The following is a 19620-nucleotide window of genomic DNA, read 5'->3' on the forward strand; positions in this document are numbered from 1 at the left end:
AGTTTACACTGCTTTCGGTAATTTATGGTTGTGAGCTCATTTCCCAGGTGAACTGTGTTTGTTTGTTTCACAGAGAGCAACAGCATGTCATGTTAGGCTTTGTCATAATTAAGAAATCTTGACTTTCCACTTTAGAAATGTTAGACCTTGCAAAAATCTAAATTATAGTAAACTGTAAGTAGACAGCAGCAAGGATTGGATGGGGTTTGTCACCCATGCAGCTCTTTTAGTTTTTTTCTTTTAAATCAATGGACAATCGAAGCACTGTAAATCTTACCTATGGCCAGCAGCTGTGACTGTTTAAAGGGATCCTGTTAGTTAACAAAAGTGAACAAAATTCTCAGAGACCGTGTAAATGCAATAGGCTTACCTCTCCAGCCTCAGTGTTGCCTGTTTGCTCAGAAGGGGGATTAAGATCTGAGCACAGTCTCAAAATCTTAATCAGGAGGTTGTGGACAGGAGCAATTAGTTTTGGGGATTTTTAAACATGACTTCAAAAGAACCCTGGTGTTAAAGTTCTCTCTGAAGTGCTGTGAGAACGTTTGTCCCATGTTGGCAGACCACAGAAAGAAAACAAACTAGAAGAATTAGGATTCACTGGATTTTGGATTAGTGGTGGTAAATTGGAGTTGTGGCTTTGGCAGATGAATTCTTGCAGGTGAAGTCAGAACACAGGCTTTTTCTAATGTTCTTGCCACTTTATGCAGCCTGTTATTCCTGTGTTCATTGGACAGGCCTCTGGCATATGACAAAATAAAAACCTTTCTCTTCTTTTAAACAATTCCAGCAGAAAGTGTGCAAATATATAAATGCTCCACAAAAACAGACTTAAGTGGTATGTTTTCCACTTAAAGTGATGAAAGAACGAGCCTGGAGCTCTGCTTTGGGAACAGTCACGCTTTGTGAACTTGACCGCTACGGTGCATGCTCCTTGTGTGTCGGCACAACTTTAAAGCCAAGTGACTTTTGCCCTGTTAAAACAGCCGGCGTTCCAGCGTAGTAATATCAAACTAATAGCAGCTCCTCAGGTTAACCACACACACACACACACACACACACACACACACACACACACACACACACACACACACCTTTTTCATATCTATTAATATCTAAGTGCTCACAGGTGGTCTGCCTGTGGAGCGCGTAGAAAAACACAACCCTTGGTTTCAGCCCACTGTACATCAAATGAACCGTTAGCACCTCCCCCCTTTTCCTCCGTTGTTTTCTCTGTTTTCTTTGGAGGCCTTACCCTCTCTCCGTCCCCCATCCTTACTGCCTTCCCGTCACCTTCTTTTCCTCTTTTCAAGTGTAGGTAAGTTTTAGGGATTCAGAGAACTTTGACTAACCTGTAAAGTATGGTATATTTAGGGCATTACTTCATACACACTGTCATTTTATTTTTGCTGATGTCCAATATACCTTTGACCATTTCATTTTCATTCAAAGATTTAACACATAGAAGTCACAAAATAACTTGGTATGCACATATGGAGCACTGTGCTGAACACCATGGACCAAAGCTTAAATCCACTGGTGAACTGTAGCAAGATGCTTCTGTCATATACCTTGAAAAACTGTGAACCAATGCACCAAGAAGAACTGGTGTTGTTTGAAAGGGTGCCCACAAAATATCACAGCTTTTTTTTCAAACAAAGTGCTTTAGTGCACTTTGTTTGAAGCATTTTCTAATACTGTATATCAGCAGAAAAACAATAGAAAGTTAATAATGAGATATTCCAGTAAATATTACATTTAAAAATTGTGGTATTTAAATTCAAGATTTAGGCTTCGTTTAGACTGTAATATAAAACCTGTAAAGTAATGATACATGCAACCTTCAATAAGCTCCTTTTTCATTCTCAGTTAAAAATAAAACCATTTTCTGTTGATCGTTTTTAAATCAGATTGTAATTTGTCACACTGCACCCTCTGTGCTGTATTAGAGGTGGTAGACTTTTGGCTTTCTTGGCTTTGCTGACTAACCTTAATACTTACCCTTCTGCCTAGCAGAAATAAAACTGCTCGTATATTAGTGTGGTGCTGTGGTGGTGAAGGGATTAGTGGGGATCTCTCCTCCTTTTCAATTTGCACTCCAGCCAGTAGCAGAAATTGCCCTGGTTAAGAAGAGAACACATGCCTATTAATCTATTACTTGCTTACGTATGTAGTTTGAAAGCCAAACTTTTGGCACTTTGTTAAAGAAAGATCGCAAAATTTCTTGAAAGAACACAAGTTAAGTTTAAACAGTTTTAGTAATACAGTTTGAAAGTTGACAAGAGTTTTAAGCGGATAGGTGGGTTGATTGTAGATGGATGGATGGTTGGAGGAATCTGATTAGAAGAATAAAAATGAACATTTTGTTTAGCTGTGTATGCATATTAGACTGCAGAGTGATGCTGTATATGTCCAGCATATGTGTAAATACATACAGACATGCAGAAAGTCCTGTCCTTCTCCCCAAAAATGCCAGCCCTGAAAACAAAGCCTCGTCTTATGATGGATAGTCTTTCATTTGTGCATTGGGCTCATTTGCTCTGAAGTTTATGCATCCTGGTAACAGTAAAGCTATCTGAATCCCCCAAGTACTCCATCTTGTAAGCTTTATGCTTTCCACATGGTTATAATTTGAGATTTTCCCGATTTTCAAAGCTTTTTTTGAGCCTAGTGTTGTTAATTAAAAAGTGGACTAGTTTTGTTGTGGCCTTCTGTGTTGCCAAGTAGGGAAATCACCGCCTTCTTTCTTGCTCTTTCCATTTCTTTCTTTGCCTTTCTCTCTCTCTCTCCCTGACTCCCACCCTCTCATCCCATCTGCCTTTGTCAAGAATAAAGCTCGCCCAACCACTTTGTAAATGAAACATCCTCTCACTATTAATGGGATTGAGCAGATGTTTTCTGTTTGGATGGTCCGAGATGGGACAGTAAAGCCTGCAGCAAAACAAAACAAAAAGATTTTCGGGGGAAAAAAAATCAGAAAGCAAAAGCAGATATTTATGGAAATGATTATATCACTTCCCTCATGTCCCATACGGGCGCATGTCTCGCACACATGGCAAATTAGAGGTCATCCCTTCCAGTTTAGCGCATGTCTAAGTGCGTGTGCCAGCAGTCTTGGTACTAAAACATCGTAAATAACACTGTAACCCCTGGGACAAGGTGTTATAAATAGGACGTGTCAAACCCTGCTTCGGCCAGCCTCTGGTTTCCCCGAAACCTTCTCTTTTCACCCGCCGAGCGGCTAAGCTACTTTTTAATTTGGCCTTCCCGCGGCCTAACCAACTGACGCCTCTCGGCGAGGGCCTCTGTATTTCAACAACGCCACAAAAGCCCCAATTCTCGGGTGCTCGCACTCACAAAGCTCTCCAGCCTTTCTGAGCTGTTACTTTTTTGGAGCCCAGACATCAGCAGAAGAGAAACGCTGGCCCTGGCCAGAACACAGCGGCCAAGTCTCATCTGCCAGAAAGTCAGGGGCCAGACTCTACAGCCTGGGGTGGGCAGGGCCCGACCAAAACAGAGCACAGAGGAAGGACGAAAGAAAGAGTGGAGAGTGGGGGAGAGATGGTTTGAGAGCGAGAGGAAGCTCCCAGATAAACAGACCGCAGCGCCTCAACTCCTAATCACCCTGCGCTTCCGTTTCCAGACTCTATAATTAGAAGGGCCCCGTCCCTTTTTTCTCTGTATTCCCAGTTGACGCAAATGCTTCTTGTGGCTTGGCACCTCGTTTGGGGCGTGGGTTTTCAAGAGTTTACAGGCCCTGGGCCTTAGCTCTATGGCTTTCTGGTCGCTCTGATACAGCATGAATAGCTAACCGCTGTCTTAATGCACACTTCACTTGGCCTCTCTACTGCTTTCTTGCCTCCACCTCTGATAATCTGCATGACCCCATCGCTCATTCCCTCTGCACTTCCCTCATTCCATCTCCTCATCATCTTTGAATAGAACTGTTCCTCACTCATACACAAGTCTTAAAAAAAAGAAACCTTTCAACTTTGAATGAATGTGCAAAATTTTGTAGCATACTTGGCTTCTTTTTTCCACAGAGGGAGTGTTTTCCAACTCCCTCGCACGTGTTGCTGAATCCTTTTAATCTCCTGCCATTCCAGCCTCCTCTTTTCACATTTGACATGCCACCCAATAAAGCCCGGCCACTAATTAAAACCTACTGCAGATTCCACATAAAAGATTCCTAGGGGAAAAAATCAGAGGAAAAATACTAATTACTTTAATATCGCTTATGTCTTGGAGTTGTCAAAAGGACAGAAGTTTGGATATTTTTTACACTCAGTGATGTTTCAGTGATATATTTCCAACATTGGAAGTTACTACCTGATAAACGGGTTTGTTTGTAACATCTCTAAAGGCTTCTGGGGATGGGTTTTGGGTTGTGCTTGAAAAGCAGTGCAGCTATTTTCCTAGCCAAGCCAGTTTAGATCTGGGTTTGTTCTGGTGTGGTTTGTTGAGCATGTTGTTTATGGTGAGGGCCTATACTTTCTGGAGTTTGACGAGCTTCAAATAAAATGGGCCCAAATGAATGGGCCTGTCAGTGTTGGTTACACTTGTGTTGAGCTGTGGTTCAGCGTTTCGGTGAATCTCTATGTGCATACACATGCCCATAACTGTATGCTGATGTATGAATACATAGATTCTCTCTTTTACAGACACTCATCATCTTGTCTGTCGTTGAAGAAGCACACGACTCAAGCCCTGCTTTTAACCAGACCAAACTATCATGAGAGGGAAAGCTGCATTTTATGACAGCGACAAACGATAGCTGGCTTTGTTTTAATGGGTTGGTTTGTTTGTTTTAAAGGCACACTAGTTCTGTCATGCTGTCTAGCATGTGTCCTGCACAGTTGGTAGTGTTGGCTGCCTTTGTGTGAGCCACTGGAGTGAAATACAGTTTAAGTATTGCAGTTGGCCTGACTTTGTATCAGTTTAACAGTTTAACATTTTTACACACTGGCCCACTTAAGAGTTATCTTGGGCAACAGTTTCTACCACAACCAGACTTTTTAGTTTTCTCAAAACTGGGAGCAGCATTAAAACATATACACAACCGTTCAAAGGTTTCGGGTAACTTAGAAATGTCCTTACTTTTGAAAGAAAAGCATTTTTTTTACAATGAAGATAACAGTAAATGAATGATAAATCCAGTGTACACATTGTTAATGTGGTAAATGTAGCTGGAAACGGCTGATTTTTAATAGAATATCTCCATAGGGGTACAGAGGAACATTTCCAGCAACCATCACTCCTGTGTTGTAATGCTGCATTGTGTTAGCTAATGGTGTTGAAAGGCTCACTGATGATTAGAAAACCCTTGTGGAGTTATGTTAGCACGTGTTTACATAGAAAACATGAAATTGCCTGGGTGACCCCAAACTTTTCAGTGGTCGTGTATGTTGGATAATTATCACTATACGTTTGTACATTTAGGGGAAAAAAACAAAACATATTTCATAAAAGTGATATTTCTCTTCTCTCTTGCATTTATACTGCATCACATTGGAATTGATATTTTTTGATATTGCCATGTGAAGACAACACACACAGTTTAATATAGGACAGAATGCACACCTGTACAATATTATTTAAACATCACATAATGAAAAATGTTGTCAACTTACAGTAGTTACTTCTGAGTTGAGCAGTAGGATATTTGCTGGCATGTCAAACTGTTTAATTTTATCACATTCAACATACAGACTCCACAGTATGAACTCAATGCAACTTTATTCTTCTTCTTCTTTTCATTTCTTCTTATTTAGAAACTCTTTTGTGATGTTGACAGTGTGCTTTGAATCATTATCAAGCTGGAATATTCCTCTTGCCAAGCTTCAGCAAACTAAGAATCATCTTGAGAGCCAACATTTTGGTGTATCCTCAGACACTGATGGTGACATCTGTATTTGTTATCACCTAAAATCCCTTGGCAGTCATGCAGCCCCCTATCATCACACTCTTACCGCCGTGCTTCATATTCAGGACTATGCATTCACTGTGGTAACCCCATCCAGGTTTACACCAAACATGCTAGACCTCATCTGAGCTTGGCAAATGTATATTGGTCTCAGACTTCTTGTCATGTTCATGTTGCAGAAGAACAAGCTTTCGGGATGCCATCCTCTGGCACTACTGTCTAAGATGACACGGAAACTCGGATTTCCACTGATACCCTCTGTGTCAAGTCTGAAGCTCTTGTCTGTCTCGATCTGTCAGAGCCAGATGGACAAGCAGTGGACTGTACATGATGGCATTTTAGAAGGACCACTGCAGCTCTGATTAGTGGTACTACATCATGTTCTATACCTCCTCATCAGTGCTGCAACTGTGTTTGCCATCATGGATATATTCACAGCCCATAGGTTGAAAACTGAGACACTTCTGGTGTTCATAGGTCATGCCAAACCCATCATCATGCAGTTAGACTAAATGGAAATCAGTGGACTTAATTTTGGTGATCACAAATTTCTAACGTGTGTGTTAGTGATCAAATGCACATTTGTTGAGCTTCTACTTTGGGGATTGTGTTTTTTTTAATCTAACCCTTCTAAAATATTTGTTTTTGATGGGCGAAATACTCCCAAGTTCACAAGTAGAGGAGCTACTTTTTTGTGAATTTCTAAATAGCACTGTCATTGTGAGGTGATCACTGGACATGTAAGTGATATTGTGCAGAGGTTTACTTATTTTTGGTATCTCCCATGCATTTGCTGTTGTAGAAATTTTCTGACAATTTGCAAAAATCTAAAGTTTTAAACGGACATTATTTATACTCAAGCAGGCATTGTGGCTGAACCTGTCTAATGTTATTGAAAACAGACTGAAAGGGCTGATCAGTGGGCCATTCAGTGCTCTTGTTCAGGGCACCTCACACGTACTGAGTATGGCAGCATCATGCAAGAACAAAAACTATACCTCATGGAATTAATGGCACAATAAGACCATTTCTACAGCGGTTGCTGTGATGGGGACACACAGTTTATGCTGAAGCCAGCTATGGAATGGATTCTTAATGTTGACGACTGTCTCTGTGCTGGTTGTAGGAATGCTGCTGGTTACCTCCGACACCCTGGGCCATGATTTTCACGTGTTCCAGATCCTCACCCACCCATGGGCGTCATCACAGAGTGCTGTTCATCATCTGTATACCCTCCATCGTGGGGAAACTGAAGCCAAGGTCTGAGACTCACACACACACACACACACACACACACACACACACACACACACACACACACACACACACACACACACACACACACACACACACACTACATTCACCAAGCCAAGGTAGCTCTGAAATGTAACGAATGGACAGTTTGGTCATTTCACCTCCAAATAAGCCTCAGTCAATTAGATTGTGTTGACTCTAACACAAAGCATGAAAGAATGAAGGTCCAGGATGTGAACTCTGAAATTTTTCAAATTATATGTATAGTCTAAATCATTATTGATGATAATTTCTCCATTCAACAAGACTATATACTAGCGATAATGACAGCTACAGTAGAATCCAGCTCAGAATCAGAGGGAAGCACAAGGTCAGCAACAGAGAGCAGCGCAATGATAATAGTTTTTAGAGCTAAAACACCCAAATACTCAAATTCCAATTCTTGTACTGTTTTGGTCACATAAAATGAACTCACAGGAGACAAAATGGTCCTGGAGCACACCGATTAATTCATAGCTTTAAGTAACGCTAACTGACCAACCCCACTGTCTTTTCATCTTCTTTGTGCTTTCTGACTGATGAAACAATTTAAACGTTCACTTTCATTTTCACTTCCAAAAGACATGAAGCAACTTTATGTCTTTGTCCACTTTGACTCTGATGAAGACACAGAAGTCTTGTAATGTTTGTCTGTCTGCACAATTAAACACTGTGTATTACCAGTCTGTTCCAGTCCCCTGTTGGTGGAAGTTTGCTCACCTTGATCTGGGATGTTCAGAGAACCCTGTTATTACTAGGTTTCACATAGTGGCTATCTTTGCCAATCGGCAGCACGCCAATTATTGGGCTTTTTTTCACCAAACTGTATGCTGATCTTTACAGTATATACTGTCAAGGGAACGGTGCTATAGAACAGTGCCAACCAGACAGCAGCAGTAAAATGACTTAGGTTTTGGTAAAATCAAAACTTCTCTGGTCTAGTTCACCCTTTCCACCCAACAGTTCTGGCATCAATTCCAGACTGTCTGTTCTCACAACATGACCCACTGCTGCCATTTTGAGTGTGGCTCATTTGACTCAGTAAAGCTCACCAGAAAGCTAAAAGTGATGCTATCTAGTCTTACTAAGATTAAATAAAAAAAAAAAAAAAAACATGATGCAATGTTTAATTTCAGACAATATCACTAATTATAGAGATTTTTGTATTGACCTATTTTATTTGAAACCAGAGTGATTGTGTGTCTGTATATGTAGCCCTGTGACAGACTGGCAACCTGTCCAGGGAGTCCCCTGCCTTCGCCCGAGTCAGCTGGGATAGGCTCCAGCACCCCCCGCTACCCTAGTGAGGATAAAGCGGTGTATAGAGAATGGATGGATGGATGAACTGAAACCAGGAGAGGAAAATGTTTCATTAGAATTAAACCTTATTGCTTTGAATTTATGCACTCAGATTTGGGAGGTACTGGTTTGCAGGTGTTTTTAGATACTGAAGCCTGTCTTGCAGAGGCAACTGCTGGTTTCTGTTGGCCACAGTCTCCAACAAAGTAGGCCTGTGAATGCAGACAAGGGTGAAGAAAGGAGCAGATAGCTGCAGGAGACCTGAACAGAGTGACGGAGGGTGAAGGAGCTCCAGTATTAGGAGATATGATAAGCTGTTTTTGCGTGTTAAGAGTTGGTTTATGAAGCCACACTTTGCATTTTCATTATGCGCTTTCATGGCGGTTTGCTTCTGACACGTTTTCGTGGAACTGTCATGATCACTAACATTCTTTCGAACTGTTTGTTATTGCCATTGATGTAAATCTCATTGAGAATACATGTCGATATAAAATTGTTGTAAAAAATGTTTAGAACTGCTACCAAATCAGTGTTTATTGCGTTCCTCATTCAATCTTAGTGTATGTTTTTAAGGGAAAATGAGCATTATTTACTGTTTCTCCTCCACTCTAACACATCACAATCACATACCATTAGACGTGTTTCTGAAACCTAATTAAATTGGATATTTGTTAGCTGGCATAAGTACAGGTATTTATCCTCAACTGCTGCCTTCTTTCCTGTCAGTACTAGTAGTTCTCTCAGCTATTCATGTGCTGCGTTCTTCTACAGTCCTGGATTCATGCCTCTCCAAATGACACAGTCATTTAAAAAGACAAGTTGTGAGAGAAATTAGCCATGAAAAGTTCAGAAAAACATTAAACCACCAGTTCATAGAAAATAGAAGAACAAGTTGTTGTATGTCCCAATTAGAAACGGAGGAGATAAACTGAAAGGCATGCGTTTGTTGCATCTTTTTGTATTTTGCCTCAAGGATATGCACTAGATCAGGTGAAGAAGAACCTTGTTTTGAGTCTAAATCATTATTGAATAATTGTGTTAAATATTCCCATTATCGTGTTGGCCATGATGCAACATCCCTCAGTTAATGATTTTGACTACAGAAAGAATTATCTTGACCAAAAAATGGTACTGTGTTGGCAGTGTCTTGCAGTTGTTGCCACTACATATGGCAACACAACTTCTGTGTTTGAGCATGGAAATTAGCACATAGAACTCTGTATGACAAAGCAGATCTGAATGACATCTAAAGTAACAAACTCTTTTCCATGCCTTTGCTACACCATGTAAAAATTCCAAACATTTTGCACTCAGAAACAATTTTTAAGTCTGTTGATGGAGATAAGGTGAATTACACAATCACCATTTATTCTTCTTATTATTTTATTTGTTTTTTAATTTTTTTCATGCACAAAAAAAATCAAGTTATCTGAAAATGTTTATACTTTTTTGCATTGCAAAAAACAATTTTACTCAGTATCATGGAGCCCTGCTCAGAACATCTTTCAAAATAAGGAAATTCTGTTCTCTACAATACAGTATGAAAGATTCTGTTAAAGAAATATTGCTTGATCACTGAATAGACATCCAGTAGAATAAAACCACAAGGCAGGAGTACTTCAAAGCACATCTAACCTGCAGGGTTTTCTATGGGTATATCATGAAGCACCTGATTCTGGAAGAGTAGCAGACATGTGGTTGGTGTAATTTGCTGGAGGATCAATCGTTGCCCATATTGGAGGATGACAAGCAAAATAACAGTCTGTGAAACCCATTAATGGGGCATCTAATAATATCAGGAAAGAAAAAAAAACACTGCAGGGGATTTGCAGTGTAAGCACTGCTGCAAATTGAAATTGTAAAATTATTCAATAATACAGAAATAGAATACAACAGAAGCATAGGGGAATATTTTCTGTAGTCAGAACGGTTGGTTAGCAGAGAATAGAATAGAATAGAATAGAATAGAAAATCTTTATTGTCATTGTTACAGAAAACAATGGAAATCAGTTTAGTACTCTCCAAATAGCAGCATTAAAAATAAACTATGGTAATAAACTATAGTATAGTAGTATAAGTATAGTAATAAACCAGAGTACATAATAACAGCCTACCCAGACACTTAGTGATGTAATGCAATCTATACAACAGTTAAAAAATATTGATACTTAATAAATATTATCACTTTGTGAATGGTTAACACTTTCATCTTGCAGCTAGAAGATTCCAGGTTCATGTCCCGGCCTTCTTAGGATCTTTCTAACATGGAGTTTGCATGCTCTCCATTGGTGATTCTAAATTGTCCATAGGTGTGAATGTGAGTGTGATTGTTTGTCTCTATGTGTAGCCCTGTGATAGACTGTTACCTGTCCAGCTGTCTCCTGCCTTCACCCTCAGTCAGCTGGATAGGCTCCAGCACCCCATGACCTTAATGAAGATTAAGCGGTTCATAGATAATGGATGGATGGACTTAGTGAATGTTCCTACTTTTGCAGTGTAGTATTGGTTATTTTGGTATTTTATGATGAAGGAGCATCTTAAAAGCAAGGTGATTAATATACAAACTTCATGTCATTATAAATACAGCTAGAATAAAAGCATTCTTATGGCAATATTCCATTTAAAACTGACATGAGAGATAATATAGGATCAGATTAGATATGATAACTTTATTGATCCCTCACTGGGAATAGAAGAAGCAAGACAAGAACTACTTGAGCACAAAGAGGCAAAAAAAAAAACCACAACAACATATAAATTAAATGTATTTCCATATATATTAAAGACTATATACCCCTTTCACATCATTTGTATATAAGTATGCACAGATATGGCATGATGATAATGTACCCACCTGTAGGACACAGATCTGCTTTCTCTACACGTAGTAAAGGTAGACCTGTCGTCTTAATGTTGGCTTTCAGTCACGTAAATAGGCATGCAGTACATCTTTATTTCATTAAAAGATAAGACCTGAAATGAGCAGTGAAATAATTGAATAGTGATCAGCATTTAACAAGTTAAGATGTTTCACGCTTTCTTCCCCATACACTCTCAGCTATAACATGCAGAGGCTTTGCAGTAAATTAGAAATGCTTACTCAACAAAACTACTTCAGGCCTTGTTCAGTTCAGGATTATTGACTGGGAAAACACACCGTCACACACACACACACACACACTAGTTAATGTATGACCAAACGGCAGGTCCGCTGACCGGCTGCACACTGAGCCTGCTTTGATCCAACCCGTTGTAAACACGGAATGCCAGCCCCAGACTAGTGCTGGGGCCAGAGGTTATCACCACACACACTCACACACACACACTCAGAAACACACTGGAGAGTGATAAAGTCTTCAGCTAGGTGGGTGGAGAGACGCCTTATCTGTCTCCAGTGGCCAAACATGCGACTGGCTGTCAGTGACCCGAGGCCAAGTAAACATACCTGCAGCTGATAACAGCTGTACGGGGCTGAAGGTGGACCAGAATGCAGACGAGCTTGGAGTCGCGGGTAAACTGGAGAAAGCTAGTCATTGAGGTTACAGGGCTGGCACTCCTTTACTGCTAAACTTTACAGTCCTATACCATCTGCTGTGACTCCAGTAATGTGTGTTTATAGAGATTGTATCTGCATATTTACATGGACCTAACTCTTGGTTGGCCTCTCTTTCTGTAGACACTTTTTTCCTGAAGCCTTCATGTACGTGGGAAAGCTGATTTCTCTCTCTACCTGACTATGTAAAGAGTAAACCTGGTGTCCAGACAGCTTTATAAAAGTCTTCATGTACACCACAAAGCATCGCTATGACGACACAGTGGCACAATAAATGAAAACGTCATTACATGTAGAGAGCCTGTGGCTTTGCTTTGCTGTCAGTCTAAGTTGGCAGGAAGTTGTAGTTTGTTGTTTCTAATATACTTAAAGCAATTAAGTCATGGTTCCAAGGTAACATGAGGGGTATAAGCTGTCAGTTTAAAGCCTTTAAAAAATCTGTGCTGGCAGTGCTGTTATTTTTCATTGTATCAGATTAAATGTTGTTGAGAACCAATTTCTTAGTATAACTTCTATTGAATTAATTCATTCATTCATCAAAATAAGCCTTGTTCTTTACATTAAAGGTCTCCTACGCAGACAGTCCCAAAAACCCTTTTTAATTCTCCTTGTGTTATTGTCTTAATGTAACATCCCCGTATCATATGAGTATTATTTTTGTCCTCTATCTTCAGTCTTGTCCCTTTGTCCATTTTTCTCACATTCTTGCCATTCCTTCAGAGTTCTTCTCAGGTGAGCAGAGCTGCTTAATCTTCCTAACTAGTGTCACTGATTCAAAAAAGCAAAAAAAAAAAAAAAACCGAAGCATTAAGTATGTCTTCCTGTCATCTGACTGTCATCAAGTACTCTGTACAAAGACAGTGAAGTGAGCTTTCCGGCCTCTCTGGAATGTGCTGCCTTCACATCACCACTTGCATGTGACTTAAATGCAGTTGCATTCCACCATTTTAAGATAACATTTGACAACTGTTTGATATCTGCAGGGTTGTCAGGCTATGAATGCACAATTACAGCCACCTTTCAGGTAATCTGATAAAAACCTGATAAAATGGATTTGACAGTAAAATCCAAGCTCCCATTTACAGTTGGAGTTCTGACAGGTCTATTATGACCAATTACAACACACACAAAGTAGTCCTTTCTCGTCTCTGAGTCATCTCTAATCAGCCACAGCAGAGGTCAAGCCTCCTCTTTCACTCATCTTTGTGAAGTAAAGTAACAGTCTGGTATGCAAAGGATGCCATATTAACTGTCATTGCTGGGGACAATTACCTAGTCTGAGCTGGCAGAAGATTAGAAAGGCCTACAGGTACAGAACTGTCTCTCTGACTGCCTGACTAAAGAGTTTTGCGTTCCTCATTTTAACCTTCTCCTGGACCTTTTGCTTTCCCTTTTCCCCAGTCCTGTCTACCTTCTTCAGCCTCCGATTTTTTTTTAACAGCATTTCGTTGTATACTAAAGTGTGCAATGACAATAAATTCTCTGATTCTGATTCTGATTCTGAAGGATGCTGTTTCAACATACAGTCCCTTCATCAGTCACCTTGCTCTTTTGTCTTTTTTCATTTTGACTCTCACGCTCTCCTTTGCTTCCATTGTCTCTTGCAGCCTATCTGTCTGGTTTCCTGAATGTCTAACATGCTCAGGGAGATCCTATCTTCTTAAGTGTCTGCTCCCTGAGAGTTTGAGGAGGAGTGCTAACAAAGGACGCCGTCAGCTCTTTTGTTTTACTTAACATTTTATTTTACCACCAAACAGGCTCATATCACACTGTCACCTATTCCAAAAGATATTGTCTAATCCTCTCACCCTGTTCATCATTCACCTTAGACACTGTTGTATATCTGTGTGATAAAGCCATGCATATTTCTGCGGTGAAGTAAATACTCAAGAAAGACTGTATTTTCAGCAAATCCATCTAGTTATTTTTGATTGTGAACAAGATGGCGGTTTGGAAAGGCTGAGGAAACTAAACCTTGATCAAATCTCGAGGAGTTATTGTATATACTGGATGTATGAAGCTATTTGAGATTGCTTACAAGCATAGTGGCAAGAGAAACTATCAAATTATTGACTTTTGGTTGTCAAGATACCTATGTGTTCACCATTTTTATACTAAGTAAGTAAAACATCCACTTTCAAACTGTATTTGCCATTTCCACAATTAGAGTTGCACTTGCACAAACAAATCCTCTCTGAAACAGTCACTTTTATTTCTTGTACTCTTTCTCCGAAAGTAGAACATTTCCTGATAATGATCAATCTTAGAAATTCAAATCTGCTTAGCAGTGCTTAAAGACAAATGCATGCTGATTTTTTTGTGTATACTGCCCATGTTTCTTCAAACAAGCTTTAAGTAACTTTGCATATTAAATTGTCTGTAAGCTTCACTATACAATGAAAATTTTATAATGCGATAAGATATCAAAAAAGATAGTATGTGAAATTTGATACAAGAATATGAAACATGAAAACAAAAGAAATACTTTTTTTTAATTTTCTGGATAAAAAGACAAGCCTCACAGTAAGAATTCTCTTCAAAAGTCACTTCATGTTTCAGTGCTGATACTCTTTATATGTCTGCCTTTATTTTCCATGCTGTCTCCATACTCTTTTTCAATATGGAGGATACCAATGTTGCCCAATTTTTTGAAGAGATGTTTGGCCAGAGACATTTTTTTTCTGCTGCTTTCAAGTCAGTCAACATATTTGGCCATGCCGTTGTTCTCTCTTATTTTCTCTTTACAAAGTCTTGTGTGATTTTGGTAGGCTTCAGAATGTGCTGGATGCTCTTCTGCCAAACCTCTGCAGACTGGAAGTCATCTTGCCAGCCAGTATTTTCATGTATCCACATTCACTGCCCAGTCATATCCATCGCGTCATCCATCTCCTCTGTGCCATTTGCATTCATGCAGCCCCACATTATCACACTCTCACCTCTGGTGGGATTTTAGCTCCTAGGATTATGCATTCACTGTGATAGTTCTGGCCAGGTTCACACCAAACATGCTTGAACAAATTTGTCTCGGTCTTATCTGACCAAAGATTGTGCAGCTCAGTGTTCATCAGGCTTCTCCTCATGTCCCTTACTTTCTTGCTATTTTGTATTGAAAAACAAACAAAACAAAAAAAACAGTTTTTCTTGCATGCTATCCAAATAGGTTGATGTTATGTAATGTCCGTCATGCTGTCTGAACTGCCACAGGTACTCTGATAGCCACTGGTAACCTCTGTACCAATTTAAAAGTGCTTACCCCTCTGTTTTTCAAAGCTAGATTGTGCGAGTAGTCTCTGTGCATGTTGTCTTTTAAGAGGATAGCCACTGCACCTCTGATTAGTGATACTATGGCTAATTCTATGCCTCCTGAGTCCTGCTGCAACTGTGTTTCCTACTGATTTTTAGTTGCTAACTATTGTTTGTGTTTTTGTATCCAAAACTAAAAAAGCTGTGGTGTATTCTGGCCATTTTTTAAACCATGGTCATGTTATCAGGCTAATGACAAATCGCACTGTACTCAATTTAGTCATAGTAATTTCAAGTTTTCTGATTTCTGTGTAACAATCATAGCTTTATTCACTTTTGTTGCTTTTAGTTTCACTTTGAGGCCTGCTTTCTTATTAGTCCGTGTGTATACAAATGAAAAACTGTACCTGAATTAAATTTGACTGCCGTTCCCCAGTGCTTTTGTTATGCTTCTTACGCTCCCGATAAGTCTGGGTATGTCAAGCAGCATCTGCAATTAGTATTAAATCTCATAAACTGTCTCAAACAGCCACCATCCAACTTAAATCTAATTTTGGGTGAAAAGGGGAGAAGTCCCAGGAATCTGAATTTAATGTGTAGGGTGAGTGGGAAGCATCTGTTGTGCCACTGTGGCTAAAACTCTCTTTGTAATCACTAAACTGCCACCTGTCACACAGTGCATTAGAGCACCTCATGCCAGCGTGCTACAGCCCATGTAGTTTGTGTCGATTGTTCTTCCTAAGACAAATCAGGACATCACAGTAGAACTCTGTCTTGATCGTCCAACTCTGTGGAATGATTTCCAGGTGTACTATGATGTGAATGTTGAAGAATACAATAAACATGCTCCTGATGCTTCTGTCCTGCTGTGAATTGTCCAGTTTTTGGAAACTACAATTTCTTTAAGTGGGAAAACTGCTGTTTCTTCTGTTGATGGTAGCCACAGACCCACCTCTTGTCACCAGTGAAGATTCTCCACACAAAGGTTGGATTATCTGGGCTTCTGACGGACACAAAATTAGATTTTTTCCAATCTGCTCCAGTTTGCAGTCCATGGCGAAATCTCAAATGCCCACTTGTATATGTTGATTTATTTTTTTCCCCATTTTTTTGTACAAAAAATTATCAACGAAATTAAACTGTTTCTTTTTGAGGATTTTTTTTGTATTATAGCTGCCATACTGCACAAATGTTGGTTGTACTATTTCCATAGAGGTGAAAAATAATCAATAGTAGAAATGTGACAAGAACAAAAAATGCCTAGAAACTACTTGAGGTTTAGAAGGTTAACTGTTAATTGACATTGTGCAGCAGCACAGCAGTGAGTGGTTGTGGAGGACGACAGGTTACACAGTGAGAGCATTTGCACAATAAGGCTTGCGAATCTCCATGCTCAATGTTCTAGTCTTTGTTCCTAATTTTAAAGACTTTTTAAGAACCTTGCTATGGAAAAATTTAGACAGAAGACCTCAGCAATGTTTGTCAAATACAAGATTAAAAGCAGATCATTATTTAGCATTATTTGGTGTAAATTGACTTTAGAGTTTTGGGAATTACAATAGACTGTTATCATGCCACCAGTGTACCAATTAAGGCTACATCAGCTGCCTGCCTACTGTCAGTTTGTGTGTATTTAAAGTATTCAGTAAATTCTGCTACATTAATGAATAGAAATAGTTAGCTTCATTTTGACATCCCTCAAATTTGTGTTTTACAATTGTTTGTTTGATCGATTCAAGAATCAATCATGTTCATAGTGAACTAAAGTGGAATAATTTCATTCTTCATCAGTCTTCACTTTCTACTGTCTGAACTCTCTACTTTGTCCTCTTTCTGTACCTGTTCTTTCTCTATTCAGGTCCAAGACATGTGTTTTAGCCAGGACAGTCGCTGGGTAGCCATCAGTACTCTACGTGGCACCACCCATGTGTTTCCCATCAACCCCTACGGTGGTGCACCCTGCGCCCGCACGCACATGTCCCCACGGGTTGTCAACCGAATGTCTCGCTTCCAAAAGAGCGCTGGCCTGGAGGAGATCGAACAGGAGCTGAACAGAGCGGCTGCCTTAGGAGGAGGAGCAGGAGGCATAGCAGGAAGTGGTTGCATTCTGGGTGGTGGAGGAGGCATCGGAGGCCGCTGTAGCCCCATACCAGGCCTCTCCAGTAGCCCCTCAGGTTCTCCACTGCACGGTGAGGAGGGATGGGAAGTGAGGGTCTTCTTTTTGTTGCCTATTTGTATGTCCAGAACCTGTGTGGTTCAGTATAGCAGTGGTTCTCAACCCTGTTCCTCAGGACATGGGGTCCTGAGGAACAGGGTTGAGAACCACTGCAGTATAGGACCTCATATGTTTGATGTGTTCTTTGATACAAATAATTATTGTCTGAATAATATATTTATGCCTTTGCACTCACACTCCCAGAGTACAGACTGTCGAGAGCGAGTTCCACCTGAAACGTTTGGCAGTGCACCAAACTAGTAGCCACTATTACGAGTTATCGGCACGACGCTGAAGTTAGCTTCCGATTCGGCAGCTTCCGATTCGGCACTTAAGGGAAAAGTTAAGGGGAAATGAAATGAACGTGCCGTGCGACAGTTTATCCACTGATTATCTGTTTTTTTCGACACTTCTTGATGTGTAAACATTTTAGACATTTGGGTAAGACATTAACTATGCCTGACAAGAGGTATTGTATTGGTAAAATTAGTATTTTATTTGTGAAAACGTTTAAGGGGATATTTCACCGTTTTTGCTTTATAACCAGTCCTTATTAGACCAGGTCCAGATTGAAAACCACTGTACCTACACTCTTCAAATCTGGACTGAATTATTCTACAGAGCCTGTAGATTCATAAAAACATAGTGTCTGATTTGTGAAAACTTTATTCTATTTGTGAAAATGCAATAAAGGCACATTTTTACTGTTTTTCTCAGCATATAGACCACATTAGACCAGGTCTAGGTCGAGAACCTATACTTAACCTTATACTTATTCTTATTATTATCATTATTATTGTTGTTGTTGGTTTTGTTGTTAATAATTCTGTTGACATTTTTTTGAAAGTCCATGTACCATGTCCATGTATGTTGAAGATTGTCAGTGTTTATTAATGATAGAAATAGGGTGTCACAGGTTCATGATACCATTGTTGACATATATTGTGAGTATTTTGTGAATGATTGGTCAGATCATTACAAAGACAAAACTTGACATAAAAAGAGTTAACACTCCCAAATGTTAGAAGGACAAAATTTGCATCCAAAACCAAGGTACCTGTAATCACATATCAAAGGAAGAAGAATGAGAAAACATAAAAAATGCATTCTTATATCATTGTTACATTATCTGTAGAGGCCATTGTTCTGACTAATTGTATAAATAAGTTGCGCAACCCCATCCCAGATGACAAATAGCATTGAAAAGTGCCTTTATTGTATTTTCACAAATAGAATAAAATTTTCACAAATCAGACACTATGTTTTTATGAATCTACAGGCTCTGTAGAATAATTCAGTCCAGATTTGAAGAGTCTAGGTGTAGCGGTTCTCGACCTGGACCTGGTCTAATGTGGTCTGGATGAGAAAAAACTGTAAAATGTGCCTTTATTGCATTTTCACAAATAGAATAAAGTTTTCACAAATCAGACACTATGTTTTTATGAATCTACAGGCTCTGTAGAATAATTCAGTCCAGATTTGAAGAGTCTAGGTGTAGCGGTTCTCGACCTGGACCTGGTCTAATAAGGACTGGTTATAAAGCAAAAACTGTGAAGTATCCCCTTAAACGTTTTCACAAATAAAATACTAATTTTACCAATACAATACCTCTTGTCAGGCATAGTTAATGTCTTACCCAAATGTCTAAAATGTTTACACATCAAGAAGTGTCGAAAAAACAGATAATCGGTGGATAAACTGTCGCACGGCACGTTCATTTCATTTCCCCTTAACTTTCCCCTTAAGTGCCGAATCGGAAGCTGCCGAATCGGAAGCTAACTTCAGCGTCGTTCTATCGGCTATAACGTGCTAGCAGAGTTAAATGTGAAAACTTGGCTGAACTGTGTGATTTTTCATCTGATTTTGCAATTTACATAGCACGCATTTGGAACCTTCCTGCAGTCAGAGCCAGCAACATCTAGTCCAGGGGTCGGCAACCCGCGGCTCCGGAGCCGCATGCGGCTCTTTCAGCCCTCTGTTGTGGCTCCCTGTAACTTTGGAAAATAAATTGTTCTGCCTTTCAGGCGCGTTTCACTGCATTTTAATATAGAGTTTTATTGTGAAATTACCGCTCTTATTTTGACGCGTCACTCCACC

At 39.7% G+C, this 19620-nt stretch overlaps 1 protein-coding gene across 3 annotated transcripts in view; it reads left to right on the forward strand.

The window, feature by feature from the left end:
* Positions 1-19620, forward strand: part of bcas3 (BCAS3 microtubule associated cell migration factor) — a 418130-nt gene that overhangs the window by 77198 nt on the left and 321312 nt on the right. For all 3 annotated transcript variants that reach the window (XM_022195624.2, XM_022195625.2, XM_022195626.2), the window contains exons 14-15: positions 7047-7180; positions 17167-17497. In XM_022195624.2, coding sequence (XP_022051316.1) covers positions 7047-7180; positions 17167-17497 — 465 coding nt within the window. The remainder of the gene's footprint in view (positions 1-7046; positions 7181-17166; positions 17498-19620) is intronic.

Source organism: Acanthochromis polyacanthus, chromosome 13 (genome assembly GCF_021347895.1).
Source record: "Acanthochromis polyacanthus isolate Apoly-LR-REF ecotype Palm Island chromosome 13, KAUST_Apoly_ChrSc, whole genome shotgun sequence".
Taxonomy (NCBI): domain Eukaryota; kingdom Metazoa; phylum Chordata; class Actinopteri; family Pomacentridae; genus Acanthochromis; species Acanthochromis polyacanthus.